Source organism: Astyanax mexicanus, chromosome 13, assembly GCF_023375975.1.
Source record: "Astyanax mexicanus isolate ESR-SI-001 chromosome 13, AstMex3_surface, whole genome shotgun sequence".
Taxonomy (NCBI): domain Eukaryota; kingdom Metazoa; phylum Chordata; class Actinopteri; order Characiformes; family Acestrorhamphidae; genus Astyanax; species Astyanax mexicanus.
The window spans coordinates 13,328,991-13,344,740 of record NC_064420.1 but is presented as its reverse complement, the minus strand read 5'-3'; the positions used below and the strand labels follow the sequence as shown (position 1 = coordinate 13,344,740).

General features: G+C 39.7%; 1 protein-coding gene across 2 annotated transcripts in view; it reads left to right on the top strand.

The window, feature by feature from the left end:
• LOC103044063 (uncharacterized) overlaps positions 1-15,750 on the top strand; it is a 79,776-nt gene that overhangs the window by 10,340 nt on the left and 53,686 nt on the right. For both annotated transcript variants that reach the window (XM_007233416.3, XM_049462813.1), the window contains exons 7-18: positions 1,629-1,895; positions 2,970-3,236; positions 3,597-3,857; positions 4,495-4,755; positions 7,042-7,305; positions 8,398-8,655; positions 10,393-10,653; positions 10,771-11,031; positions 11,139-11,399; positions 12,085-12,351; positions 12,465-12,725; positions 15,268-15,525. In XM_007233416.3, coding sequence (XP_007233478.3) covers positions 1,629-1,895; positions 2,970-3,236; positions 3,597-3,857; positions 4,495-4,755; positions 7,042-7,305; positions 8,398-8,655; positions 10,393-10,653; positions 10,771-11,031; positions 11,139-11,399; positions 12,085-12,351; positions 12,465-12,725; positions 15,268-15,525 — 3,147 coding nt within the window. The remainder of the gene's footprint in view (positions 1-1,628; positions 1,896-2,969; positions 3,237-3,596; positions 3,858-4,494; positions 4,756-7,041; positions 7,306-8,397; positions 8,656-10,392; positions 10,654-10,770; positions 11,032-11,138; positions 11,400-12,084; positions 12,352-12,464; positions 12,726-15,267; positions 15,526-15,750) is intronic.

Sequence of the window (15,750 nt, the reverse complement as noted above, 5' to 3'; positions counted from 1 at the left end):
GCACCTGGCTTTTAAAGGGAATGGCAAGCGACACACTGATGTGCACCGTAATTGCTTGTTGTACCATTGCCCAGTGGGTCTCTATTGGCAAACAGGCACTGAACATGGTTCACAGCCCACAGTGACATTCAGGGCTAAACTCTTTTGATAATAATAGACCTCATGGTAATACTTTTTCACTCAGTAATCGCACGATGTACTAAAAAATCCTCTGGGTGTTCAGCTTTGTCTCCTTTGAGAAAAAAGGAATACCTTTAGTTCCTCCTGAAACATGACATGGTTTCCTCTTTGTGAATCCCACAACAGAACCATCCCAGGTCATTAGACTCTTCATCAGATAGACGCTGGGGAGTAGCTGTTTACTTCAGGGTTTAGTATGTGTTCCTGTTTCTCATGCATTGAGGCGTTTACACGCCCTGCGCTCAGTGAGACAGCGGGGCATCTCCGGTGGATCGGCTCTGCTATTCAGCCGCGTGGTCTGGGTTACACGCGGCCTCTTTTCACAGCCTCCGGGACAATGCTCTGAAATCCATCGCACAGGTGCAATTGTACGAATCAATGCGGCCCATAGCACCAGGGACTGACAATTGTTTTGTATTGTTTTGTTTCTTTTTGTTGGGTTCTAGGACTACGGCCCTCCATGTCTTTATGTAAAACACACAACCTTTCTTATCAAATTTAAACATATGGACATTTGATCTTCATTCAAACAGTACTGAGAAATTAAGGTAATAGAGTTTAAGTAAACACATACATGTTAACAAATGCAAGACACCCCGTTAGTGCTGGGCAATAAAATAACAATATTATTAAATTAGTTCTAAAAAAGTTCTTACATAACCAGTAAAAAAAAGTTACTATGGACAATTACTGTATATATGCCAAACTGCACTATTTGGGGCTATCAAATATGCAACTTGTTGTTTCTTTACATTTATTTTTAAGGGTGTGAAAACAAAAGTTTAGTATTTAGTTATTTTTTAAGAATAGGAAACAGCTTTCTTCTACCTTAAACGCGCTTAGAAACAGATTACCGTCGCGTTTGCAACACCTTAGCAACCAACTCCTATTCCATAACAACACCATTATCTAGAAATAAGAAAAAAAGGAGGTAGCTCCTTACAAACCTATGTTAGAAAGCTATTCAGTTTAAGCTGACGTCACAAATTTTCCAGTGTCCTAAACCATCATCTAAACTGAAGACTGAAGAAGAAATGATACTTGCATACTCACATAACCACTGAAAAAAGACGTTTACTGTAGATCTGCCAAACAGTACTATATACAGTACAATCAGAGCTATCAAATATGCAACTTGATGTTCATGTAATCACTAAAAAAAAACAATTTAACAACAAAAGTTTGGTATTTAGTTATTTTTTAAAGAAGACGAAACAGCTTTTTTTGAGCTTACAAGTGTTTAGATAGATATCTGTTGTCATTAGCTGGAAATAAGAAAAAAAGGAGAAGTCTGGCACCTACCTACGATACAAATCTATTTAATTTAGGCTGGAATGGTACTTGCAAGTAAATGTAAAAGTAAAAATTAAGAATAAAGTAGCAGATGTTGTTTTGTTAAAATAATTTAATTACTGTTTCTCACTAACCCTTTCTGTCTCTTTCTACAGTACCGTGCGCTCCAGCTAATCTAGAGTTGTTCCGTGAGTGCAGCAGCAACGTCATCATTTTCTCCTGGGACGGAACGCAAAGTCCCATTGCAGGCTACTACATGGCACGAGCAGTGGACTCAACAGGGATCACCCAGGAATGCGTGACCATAGAGACATCCTGTTTCTTCACTGATACAACATGTGGACTCAGCTACACCTTCACTGTGCAGTCCATGGTTGGAGAATGTACCAGTGGACAAAGTCCGCCAGTGCACATACGTACAGGTACAATATTTTGTATTTCGTGTGTGTGGACACATACAGCTCTGGAAAAAAATGAAGATACCACTGAATCAGTGTATATGTTTGAGTAAAATAAACATTATTGTTTTATTCTATAAACTACAGACAATGTTTCTCCTTAATTAAAAAAAGAGCATTTATTTGCAGAAAATGAGAAATGGCTGGAATAGCAAAAAGATGTAGAGCTTTCAGACCTTAAAGAACTTACAAGAAACACGTTGTATTTGGTGGAATAACCCTGATTTTTAATCCCAGTTTTCGTGCATCTTGGAATGTTCTCCTCCACTAGTCTTACACACTGATTTTGGATACCTTTATGCCACTCCTGGTGCAAAAAATCATCCATCGTCCTCTTGATTATATTCCAGAGATTTTCAATTTGGTAAAATTAAATATAAGGTCAAATGGAATGGCTATAATAGCTATACAAAGTTTAAAAATGAGCACTTGTTTGTGAGCACTATTTTTGACTAATAACTAAAAAACTGCAGTTGTAATTCAACCTATATATATATTTGGGTTAAATAATTAAATAAATCCAAATAGAAATGTATTTTTGCTATGAACAGGCAGTACTCATACATGAGCAGATGCAACACAAAATGTATTTTAGTATTTAAAGTATAAGACAAAGGGGTAGTCAGAACGAGCAAGGTCAATACCTGGAAACAGCAGCAATAAGGGTCAAACATACCAGAAACGATACACAGTCCTGAGGTCAGTAACAGCAAGGCAGCATCAGAGGGCAGGCAAGAATCAGGGTCGGTAATAAACAAACAAGGTTAAAAACAAGAGAGCTGAGACAAGAATAAATCAGTCAATACTCGACAGTGAGTCCGTTGCGTGTTTATATGGGTGAGAGCAAGTGTGTTCAATATTCTGGTGAATGACTTCCTGGAGATGTCTCATGCAGTGACGTGATTGTGAACGCGTGTGATGTCAATGAGTGATGGTGCGTTCTGGGTAGTGTAGTCTGGAGACAGGAGACAGGAGATTATCCATTTTTGAGTAGGAAAAAATATTCTGACATGCTTTTTTATGCCCCTTTACCCACAGCACCATGCCAGCCTACTAAAATGGTCACTGCATCGGACTGTGGAACAAACACTTTGACAAGTACGTGGGACGGAGCAAACGGAGCATTATACTACGTTGTTGAGGCATACGGGAGCCAAGGCAATGGGAGCCGCTACAACTGCACCTCAGTGACACAAAGCTGTATCATCCCTGACATTATGTGTGGAGAAAGCCTGACAATGGTGGTCACGTCTTTTGACAACGACTGTTCCAGCGAGCAGACTTTGGGACTGGAGGCAATCACTGGTAAGTGAGAGAGTACGCTTTTAAATTTTGCCTGCCAATACCTATTTGTATACAGTAAAGAAACTGTAAACTACCCTTTTAGTTTTGTACTTTTTTTTTTTTTGGGTCCCTCTGCTATCCAATAAGAGAAACGTCTTTTACCAAGTCCAAATACCAAGTGCAAATTAAATGTCAAAACTGTTAAGCTGTGAAAATAATAATAAATAATAAAATAAAATACTTTCTTTTCAGGTAGAAATTTGTTTGTAGTGTAGACATTCCCTAACACTCATAACAATTATTCTCATGATACATGCTAAATAATTTCCAATAGCTAAATCACAATTAACCGAATATTAATCCTATTGTTTGTGTCTCCAGTTCCTTGTGAGCCTGAAAACGTCTTTCCCACCATGGACTGTAATTCTGACTCCGTCACCCTGAACTGGAGAGGAGCCAATGGTGCGTTGTTGTACGTCGCCACAGCAACAGACCCCTTAGGTGCGACGTACACCTGCAACACAGCGGATGTTGGCTGTCAGATTAGGGAACTTAACTGTGGAACCACATACACTGCCTCTGTCTTTGCCACCAACTTCAAATGCAACAGCTCTGTCAGTAACACTGTGATAGTTGAAACAGGTAAGCAATGACCACATAATAGTTTTTTTTTTACAATTAGATTAAAAATTATCACTGTATATTGCCTTGCTTACAGTACTGCATAATACTGAATTGTAAAGTGAGCCTTTCTTGCCAATGCATTGTTCTTATTGTATATTGTATATAATAGTATTTTATAATATACATAATAATAGACTCGCATGAACAGAACTTTTTTTTTGCATGATGCAAAAAATACAATTACACCCTTTAAAACCTAATTATTAACAGGGAAATGGAACAGTGGGTGTTCATTTATTTTACCAAGATATTTCCAAATAGTGGTGGGCGATATTGCCGTGAAATAATATCACGATATTTCAAGGTATTTTTGTGAAAGCGATACTCAAAACACTGAATCAAAAAATATATTTCAAGAGTACACTTCTGCACCAAAACGAAAATTAAATGTTAATATTGCATACGAAATGATATGGCACATATTTCTAAAGGTGTAATTGCTTTTTTGTCATAAAAATTGCAGAACTTTATGATAGTATATCTTCAATATAATACATTATATACAATTATATGCATTATGCCTGGGACGATAGATCACCCATATATTAAAAAATGAGTTATAGTAACATTTAATCTCTTTTCTCCCATCTCCCAGCTCCCTGTCCTCCATCCCTGGTGCAGGCTGAACTGGACTGTGATGGAAACCAAGCACTGGTGACCTGGCTGGGCACACGGGGCACAGCAGCCTATACGGTTATGATGGAGGACCAGAGTGGGGGTATGTTGAGCTGCAGCACCACAGCCAACGGCTGCCGTGTACCCAGTCTCAAGTGTGGCCAGATCTATGACGTCAGTGTAACCTATCATGACGGCATTTGTCCCAGCAAGCCCTCGTCTCCTGTTCACCTGAAATCAGGTAAGTGGATCAGTCCTGTTCCTTTTGCAAATATGAACCTCTTGGAGTGTGTCAGACATTTTGTCTTTTTAATCTAAAATATCTGAAAACGCTACTTTCTGAAGTGTTTATCCGTCTTACCTTGGTTACTGGCACCTCCCCCAGACTAACGTGTACATATTTTCTAAAGAAATGCACTGTTCCTGCACTTTCGACACAAACACCAGGTGGGATAAAGCATATATTCTCTGCAGCTATGTAGACAGGAGGTCAGTGCACAATATGCACAATATACGCATAGACTTGAAAATAATGTTTTGAATCATTGATTCACTCAATGTTTTTTAGAGGTTAAGCTAGTTTATAACCGTTTCTTTATCATCTGTTGTTAGATTTTTAGTAGGAAAATAACAATAATAATCAAAAATCTTTTTTTAATTCTTTTTGTAGACCATAATCAACCAGCACTAAATGTAGCTGACCAGAGTGAGAATGCGTGCCCTGTTGTGGGATGTTTAATGGCTGTACAATTCTCAGCTTCAACCCAGTCACACTATATGGACACACAATTAAGCATCAAGCATAACATTATGACCACAACCATCATTCATGTTTGCAGCTCCACTGATCATATAGGAGCAGGTTGTAGTTCTATAATTACAGACTGTTATGTGCTTCTGTGTCTCTGCATACTTGTTTATTCTTATTTTCACCATGTTCAATTGTTAAGGGGGAGATTTTAAACACTGCTGGACTTGAATAGTTCGCCAAAAGTGTCCTGTTGAAAGTGTCCTCTTGGCAGCATTCTATGCCCACTGATGAAGGTCTACAATATGTTCCAAATTATTATGCAAATGATATTTTTCCATGATTTTCCTAAATGGTCGATGCAAATGACAGTCAGTATAATAAAAGTCATGACCCGTTAGAGTTTAAATCCAATTTTAGTAAACAAACCTCCCAATGATAACAGTATATTCTTCAAAAAATGAAAAACTCAAAATGCACTGTTCCAGATTATAATGCATCAGCGTTTCAAAACATTTTATAGGTTGTAAAGAACTGAAAATGGGCAGCATTAGGAGGTCACATTCACTGAAATCAAAAGCAATTAAAATCAAAAACATCCTGACAGGTCAGGTTACATGTTTACATAGGAACCCTTTTTTGATATCACCTTCTCAATTCTTGCATCCATTGAACTTGTAAGTTTTTGGAGAGTTTCTACTTGAATTTATTTGCATGATGTCAGAAGACCCAGAGCTGCTGTTTTGGTGTGATGATGAGAACTCTCCCACCCTCATAGATCTTTTGCTTGATGATACTTCAGAGGCTCTCTATAGTGTTCAGGAGGTCAGGGGAAGATGGTGGCCACATCATGAGTTTCTCTCTTTTTATGCCAATAGCAGCCAATCACACAGAGGTTTTGTTTGCAGCATGAGATGGTGCATTATCATGCATAAAGATGATTTTGCTCCGGAAGGCACGGTTCTTCTTTTTGTACCATGGAAGAAAGGGGCTACCAGCTCTCTCCCCATGATTCCGGCCCAAAACATGACTCCGCCCCCTCCTTGCTGACGAGGATGTGGTGGGGTTGGGATGTGGTGGCTATCCACCAACCATCCCTTACTCCATCCATCTGGACCATCCAGGGTTGCACAACACTTATCACTAAACAAGACTGTTTGGAAATGAGTCTTCATGTATGTCTGGTTCACTGCAACCATTTCAGCTTGTGAGCTCTGGTTAGGGGAGGCTGAATAATAGGTTTGTGCACCAAACCTTGAGGTTTGCGGGACTCCAGCAGCTTCAAATACCTGTTTCCTCATTTTGTCTTAATCTGCACAAACCTGTCTGTGCTCTGAATCAGCCACAAATCTCTTTCCGTGAAATATGTAATGTTTTCACACCTTATCCAAGGAATTGCAAGCTATTTCTTGCTTTCTCGGCAGCAGAGAGATCCTTTTTATTTCCAATGTTGCTTGAAACCTGTAGCCTGCTTAATAATGTGGAACATCCTTCTTAAGAAGTTTTCCTTTAATTGGGCTCATCTGGCAAACTAAATATCACAGGTGTCTGAGATAGATTTCAGTGATCCAAAAGAGCCCTGAGACACAATACCATCCATAAGTTTAATTAAGAAACAAAATCTTTATGACAATTAAATCCAATTTGCATAATAATTTGCAACACGGTGTAATTGTGAAGTTTTTTAAGCTACTGGGCACCTTTTCCTCTGGGATCCATGAAATATCTTTCTGTTTATCTGTCTGTCTTTGTGTTTCTCTCTCCCCTCTATCGTTCTAGTCCCATGTGGTCCGGCAAATGTTCAGGCCCATGTAGTGTGCAGCTCAGGTCTGTTGCAGATGAACTGGAACCACACAGATGGTGCTGAGGGTTACATCGCGAGTGTGGTTGCTGCTAACAGTGCAGATCTCCTGTACTGCAATTCCCTCACAACCTCCTGCAGCCTCGACTCACTTAAATGCGGCACATCATACTCCCTGCAAGTCCGATCCTACAACGGAACCTGCTTCAGCATGCCCAGTCCAGCGCTGACTTTTAACGAAGGTAAGAGAACTTTTCTGTTTTACATTTTATGTTTAGATTATTTTTAAAAGTTAAAAGGAATACTCTTGAAACTCAGTATAGTTGTTGAAGGTAATATTTAATATCAATTTAATATTCTAATATATTAGTGCATTTTAAAAAATAGAATATTATTGAAAAGTTACTTAACTTCAGTAATTCAGTTCAAAATGTGAAACTCATATATTATATACAGAGTTTGGACAATGAAACTGAAACACCTGTCATTTTATGTGGGAGGTCCTGCCAGAGTGTGAAGGTTCAATTAGCAGGGTAAAAGCACAGTTTTGCTGTGCAACAAGAGGACAAATTATTGGTGCACGTCTTGCTGGTGCATCTGTGACCAAGACAGCATCCAAGAAGGACCAACCACATCCAACAGGATTAACTGTGGACGCAAGAGGAAGCTGTCTGAAAGGGATGTTCGGGTGCTAACCCAGAATATATCCAAAAAACATAAAACCACGGCTGCTCAAATCACGGCAGAATTCAATGTGCACCTCAACTCTCCTGTCTCCACAGTAAATTATTGTGGTCTAAAACCAGGTGTTTCAGTTTCATTTTCCAACCTCTGAATCTCAGAAAATTTGAATATTATATGAGACCAACTGGTACTTTTGGCAGTGTGCTAGAAAATGAAATCCGCATCTCCATAAAAGTTGTCAGCAGAGGGAAGCATGAAGTGCTGTAAGATTTTCCGGAAAAACTTTTCAATGATATTCCATTTTGTTTTAGATGCACTAGTATATAATTAAATATTAGGGCTGTCAATCAGTTTTAAAACATGAAAAAAATTGCACAATTTGCTGTGATAAATAACGATTATTCACATTTTTCACTTTTAATAATGGCTATTTAAATGAATTTTTAAATGTAAGAACAACACAGTAGAAATGTATTTATGTTTAAATATGTTATAAATATATTTTAATAAACTTAACTTAACTTAAGCAACATTAGTGTAAAAAAATGAATTATGGGAGGAAGTTTCCTGATTGCATGAGCTAGACAGCACTATGTATTTATTTACATGTATTTATTTATTTATTTATTTATTTATTTATCACCCTGCAGTCCCATGTGTGCCGACCAACGTCACAGTAAAGAGCACTTGTGGAAACAGCACCGTGGTCACCTGGCAAGCCAGCCTTGGTGCTGTATCCTACATGGCCATCGCTGTGAGCAACAGTGGTCATCAATCCAATTGTACTTCCACTGGAACCTCCTGCAGCCTGACGAACCTGTTATGCGGCCAGGTGTACAGCATTAGCGTGGTGTCCATGGATGATGCCTGCACCAGCTTGAAGAGTAAGAATGTTACACTGCAGACAGGTACGTGCTTGTGTTTTTTTTCCTGTGTTTTTTAACCCTTTCGTAGTGAAGTTATAACTCTTGAGGTATTAGTTCTATTTGGATGTGATAAGTTACCTGGGGGAGACCTGTTTACCTAGTTACCTAGGTGGCGAATGTAGTAGTTTTACTAATGCCTGTAGAATATATATTACTGATTCACATGAAGTGAATTGAAGGGGTTGAATTTATGCGCTGCTCTCGACTCCAAAACTGTAACCCACCCATAGTTGTAATAACATTTTTTGCATTAAAAAAATAAACAGGTTACATGTTTATAACACATATATTGGCTATAGGCCATGCTACACAATCTCCAGATGCTTCATGCCTCCGAAGAATCCTTTAGCTTTTCCTCTGGATTTTAATGTTGTAAATTGTGTAGCAGCTGATTTAAAGGAGGAATCCAGTGTGAAATGGACTTGAAGTGTAGTAAAACAGGATTACGAGTACAAACTTTGTTGCATAGCTCACCTCCACTCTCCCCCAGCATTCCGAAATACATTGCTTTTAGCCGATGCTCCCAACAGGCTTTACAATGTGTGCAATGTGTTGCCCATGCAAAGAAATCACTATTTGTAAACCAGTAACAAAATTGATAGAATTCCGAGGGTACTGAGAGCTTTTAAAGTGAACATGTAGTTTATTAATAAAGACCTTCAGGCAGTTCTTTTGGTGCAGCCATCTCAAAATTGAGTCACAATAAGAATATGAACGAATAGGTAAGATTGGAAAAATAATGGGGAATTTATAAATATGTTAGAGATATTTTCAGCAACAGCTGGAATTCATGCATTTTCTCTTTTTTAATAAACTACCTGTGCACTTTCAAAGTTCTCAGTGCCTCGGTTTAAACGATTGGGGCCTCAGATTTCTGCCATTGAAGTTTGGAGCTATTTTTTTGTTGGGAGCATCGGCTAAATTTGCTGTATTTTGAAATGCTGGGAGTGAATGAAGATGAGTTTTTTTACAAAGTTTGTACTCGTAATCATGTTTCATACATACTATCAACAGAAGATCTTAAAATGTACAATGGTCTTTTACATACAGCTTTGAAAAAAAATAAGAGACCAATTAAAAATGATGTGTTTCTTTGGTTTTACCAAATTGTAAATCAATTAAAAATATTATCAAGAGGACGATGGATGATCACAAGCCATCAAACCAAGCTGAACTGCTTGAATTATAAAAAAATTGCACCAGGAGTGGCACAAAGTTATTCAAAAGCAGTGTGTAAGACTGGTGAAGGAGAGCATGCCAAAATGCATGAAAACTGTGATTAAAAACCAGGGTTATTCCACCAAATATTGATTTCTGAACTCTTAAAACTTTATGAATATGAACTTGTTTTCTTTGCATTATTTGAGGTCTGAAAGCTCTGCATCTGTTTTGTTATTTCAGCCATTTCTCATTTTCTGCAAATAAATGCTCTAAATGACAATATTTTTATTTGTGAGAATTCTGGAGAAATGTTGTCTGTATTTTATAGGATAAAACAACAATGTTCATTTTACTCAAACATATACCTATAAATAGCAAAATCAGAAACTGATTCAGAAAATGAAGTGTTCTCTTAATTTTTTTCCAGAGCTGTATTTGCATACATGTATATATGTAAAAAAGACTATTGTACATTGTAAGGTCTTCTACTTCATTCCATTTTTTTATCTTTTAATGATTTATAATTATTAATTATTCATTGTTCTCTTCTTCCTACAGTTCCTTGTGCTCCTACTAACGTCCACAGCCTCATCCAGTGCAACACTAACACTGTTACACTGAACTGGGAATCCAGCCCCAATGCTGTGGTCTATGTAGGAACGGGAGTAGGATCTGATGGACATACTGTGACATGTAACAGCAGCTCTCTGGGATGCCAGCTATCGGGTTTGCACTGTGGGCAGGATTACACATTCAGAGTGACCGCCAGTGATGGCACCTGTGTGAGCCCGGACAGTGACATCTACATACAGTCCACTGGTAAATATTCATGTTTAATATATAAGATATAAAAAAATGTTTATGTGACACTTATGAATGATCATGAAGGAATTCTTCATATATAACTTGTGTTTTGTTTTTGTGGTCCCCTTGCAGCCCCTTGTGCTCTGCAGACTGTCTCCAATGTCCTGCACTGTGACACCAACTCATTGAGTGTCAGCTGGGTGCCGCGTGCCTCTGCTCTGAGCTACAGCGCCCTCGTCAGGCCTGTGAACGGTCCTGCGCTCACATGTACCTCAAACAGCTCTAGTTGCGACATCACAGGACTGCAGTGTGGTCAGAACTACACCCTTTCTGTCACAGCTACCAATAAAGCATGCACAGGAGCGGAGAGCATCCAACAGACTGTACAGACAGGTATGGGCAGCAGTCAGAATAGTTTAAGAACAGGAGGCTTAAACAAGGTATGAAAACAAATAAAGGCCTTTTCACATCATCTCCCTCTGATTTTCTCCCCCTGCCAGCTCCCTGTGTGCCAGCCTCAGTGCATGCCAGTGTTTCCTGTGTTAGTAACACAGTGAAAGCATCATGGGATCAGACGGCAGGGGCTCTCTCCTACACAAGCGTTCTGACAGGTCCAGGTGGATACACTCAGTCCTGCTCCACCTCCAGCCTCTCCTGCTCCTTCAGCGAGCTGACCTGCGCTCAGACGTACACCGTCCATGTGATCGCGAATGACAACCACTGCAACAGCACCGTCAGTCCAGGTGTCTCTGTCACAACAGGTGAGAATGCTGTTTAGACTGTGTTGGCTAAAAGGGGCTGACATAGAGTACAGTGCAAAAGTGTGAGGTAAAAGTTCAAATCCCCAAAAACAGTATTTAAAAGCATTCATCTTAGTGATAATATAGTTGCTTGTAGGAATATGAGATCCCATTAATACAGATGAATGTAAACAAAAATACTATCAAGAATTATATATATATACAACTGGAAAAGAAACCACTTAAAAATGAAAAGTTTCTTTGATTTTACCAAATTGAAAACCTCTGGAATATAATCAAGAGGAATGATCACAGCCATCAAACCAAGCTGAACTGCTTGAATTTTTGCACCAGGAGTAAAGGCATAAAGTTATTCAAAAGCAGTGTGTGAGACTGGTGGAGGAGAACATGCCAAGATGCATGGAAACTGTGATTAAAAAGCAGGGTTATTCCATCAAACATGAAATTCTGAACTCTTAACTTTATGAATATAAACTCCTGCCTCTGCTGGTGTTGGTCAACCGTGTTATATCAATTCCAAATTTAATGCATTGTAAATATTTAACATATGTTATGTTTTATGTTAAATTACAATTGTTTATCCCCAGAATGCACATACTGACTAAAAAATAAAAACATTAAACTGTGGCATGCAAGTCTTGAAGGCTCTTCATTGCATTTTCTCTTTGCTCTTTAATGACAACAGGACCATGTGACCCTGACAGCGTGTACGCTGAACTGCAGTGTGACTCGGGCGCAGTAAATGTGTCGTGGCACGCCAGCGCTGGTGGCAGTGTGTACACTGTTCTGGCCTACGGTCAAAATCAGTCGACTCCTTCCTCCTCCTGCCTCTCTTCCAGTACCTCCTGCACCCTCACACAGCTACAGTGTGGAGCCGTGTTCAACATTAGCGTGCTAGCCAGTGATTATACCTGCAACAGCAGCTCCCGTGCTGGAGTCACAGTGAAAACAGGTACCGGTACATAAAGAAATATTTAAGACCAGTAACACCAAAAAAAATCATTGTTTTTACTGCAACGTGTTGTACTTTCATAAACTCTTTTAACTCTTTCCTCTCTGTCTCAGCTCCTTGTCCCCCCAGATTGCAGTCTTCCTCCCTGAGCTGCGTCAATAACCAGGCCCTGGTGTCATGGACTGGTGACCAGGGCACTGTTGGGGTCAGCATAAACGCTGTGTCAGCGCTGGGTTCCTCTGCAAGCTGCAGCTCTGCTAATCACAGCTGTGCTCTGCAGGGCCTACAGTGTGGACAGTCATACACTGTGCTGGGCACAGTCCAAAGCCTGCAGTGTCACAGCAGTGCCAGTGCTCCACTCAACATAGTCACAGGTATGAACAAAGCAGGAGGTGATGCAGTGGTGATGTAGTAACTACTTTAAATTATTCACTGCCCACAATTAATTATTTTGATTCCACTATGGAGTTATTCAGTATATATTATGTTGTATCCACCATCCACTGTAAATTAATAAGTATCTAGTATGAATTATGCATCATCCACTTTTTAATTATAGTATATCTTCTATGAATTATGCACCATCCACTTTTAATTATTGTGTATCTACTATGAATGATGCACCATCCATTTTTTTATTATTGTATATCTACTATGAATTAGGCACCATCCACTTTTACTTATTTTGTATCTACTATGAATTAGGCACCATTAGTGTTAGTTGTAGCGCATAAAATGGGCCAAAGAGTCTAAAAGCGGCGAGAGTGCTCAGTTGTAGCGCGGAAAACAAGCCAAAGAGTCTAAAAGCGGCGAGAGTGCTCAGTTGTAGCCCGGAAAACAGGCGAAAGAGTCTAAAAGCGGCGAGAGTGCTCAGTTGTAGCACGGAAAACAAGCCAAAGAGTCTAAAAGCGGCGAGAGTGCTCAGTTGTAGCCCGGAAAACAGGCGAAAGAGTCTAAAAGCGGCGAGAGTGCTCAGTTGTAGCGCAGAAAACAGGCCAAAGAGTCTAAAAGCGGCGAGAGTGCTCAGTTGTAGCGTGGAAAACAAGCCAAAGAGTCTAAAAGCGGCGAGAGTGCTCAGTTGTAGCCCGGAAAACAGGCCAAAGAGTCTAAAAGCGGCGAGAGTGCTCAGTTGTAGCACGGAAAACAAGCCAAAGAGTCTAAAAGCGGCGAGAGTGCTTAGTTGTAGCCCGGAAAACAGGCGAAAGAGTCTAAAAGCGGTGAGAGTGCTCTGTTGTAGCCCGGAAAACTGGCCAAAGAGTCTAAAAGCGGCGAGAGTGCTCAGTTGTAGCGTGGAAAACAAGCCAAAGAGTCTAAAAGCGGCGAGTGTGCTCAGTTGTAGCCCGGAAAACAGGCGAAAGAGTCTAAAAACGGCAAGAGTGCTCAGTTGTGGCGCGGAAAACTGGCCAAAAGTATATAAGCGGCGAGAGTGCGCAGTTGTAGAGCAGAAAACGGACCAAAGAGTCTAAAAACGGCGAGAGTGCGCTGTTGTAGAACGGAAAACAGGCCAAGGAGTCTAAAAGCGGTGAGAGTGCTCAGTTGTAGCGCGGAAAACGGGCCAAAGAGTCTTAAAGCGGCGAGAGTGCTCAGTTGTAGCCTGGAAAACAGGCGAAAGAGTCTAAAAGCTGCGAGAGTACTCAGTTGTAGCGCGGAAAACAGGCCAAAGAGTCTAAAAGCGGCGAGAGTGCTCAGTTTTAGCGCGGAAAACAGGCCAAAGAGTCTAAAAGCGGCGAGAGTGCTCAGTTGTAGCCCGGAAAACAGGCCAAAGAGTCTAAAAGTGGCGAGAGTGCTCAGTTGTAGCGCGGAAAACAGGCCAAAGAGTCTAAAAACGGCAAGAGTGCTCAGTTGTGGCACGGAAAACGGGCCAAAGAGTATAAAAGCGGCGAGAGTGCGCAGTTGTAGCGCGGAAAACAGGCCAAAGAGTCTAAAAGCGGCGAGAGTGCTCAGTTGTAGTGCGGAAAACGGGCCAAAGAGTATAAAAGCGGTGAGAGTGCTCAGTTGTAGCGCGGAAAACGGGCCAAAGAGTATAAAAGCGGCGAGAGTGCGCAGTTGTAGGGCAGAAAACGGACCAAAGAGTCTAACAACTCCAAAGAAATGCAAAATGGACAGCAAATGCAGAAAAGTTCAGGCATGTTTAACTGAGTTCAGAGGGATTTGTGTATGTTTAACTTGTCAGGAATCAGTTGCCTAATTAGGAGTATAATATTAAGAGACATTATGAAACGAAACATCAATTTGAAAAATCTTAGTTTACACAACACTGTCAAAGATATATAATGATAGTAACTCAAGCAAAATGATGTGTAAATGAAAGTAATAAAATATATATATATATTATTATAAGTAGTATATTTCATTATTTGTTTTATTACATAGTCTGTGGCCCGTGACTGCACATATATTTCACATTCTGGCCCCCAACAAAAAAAGTTTGGACACCCCTGATCTAGTACCTCTATGATTAATTAAGTTACGCCTACCTAATATGATTGATTTAGGATCTATTAAGAAATAATTTTGTAATCCATTATAAATTTTAAGCATCTAATAGTACCAGCTTTAAATGCTTCAATTATTCCTGTAAACAGTTGCTTATGGAATATGTAATTTTTAGTTTACACTATAAATTATTCCAATTAATAAATGTAGTATTATAAATAAGTAAAGTAACTACTATGAACTTTCCAACTATCTACCATGTATCTACTATGAATTATGTGTTAAATACTGTATATATATTTTAAGTATATACTATTAATTAATGAATTATTTATTATCTGGTAAATGGTCAGTTCTATGAATTATGGCAGTAACTCATAAATTATTTTGAATCTACCATTAATTATGTTAGTATACTTGTGTCCTTTAGTACTGGATTATGATGCTCTGTGTGTTATTGTTCTCTGGCCACTCCGGCAGCCCCCTGCACTCCTGCATCGGTGAGTGTGGACTACATCTGTAGGACCAGTGCGGCAGTGCTGAGCTGGAGCGAGAGCCTGGGGAGAGAGAGCTTTCTGGCCAGTGTGCAATCACAAGACCATTCAGATTCCTGCAGAAGCAATCAGAGCCACTGCTCCATCTCCTCCCTGCTCTGTGGACACCTCTACAACGTCAGCGTGCAGGCCGTGTCGGGACAGTGCAACAGCAGCAGTGTCGCCAGGACGCAGCTACAGACGGGTATTACGACTAATTCTAATACACAGTACACAGTAGTGCTGCTGGGCGGTATGACCAAAAATATATATTACAGTTTTTTACAAGATTATATTCTGCATTAGCAGAAAAACTGCTGAAAATAGACCTTAAAAAGAGAAACACCTTTAACTTTAAACACTATAAATGGACCTAAAATACTAAATGTTTAAAAAAATCTAAAGAGATATTTCTCACAAATTTAATATC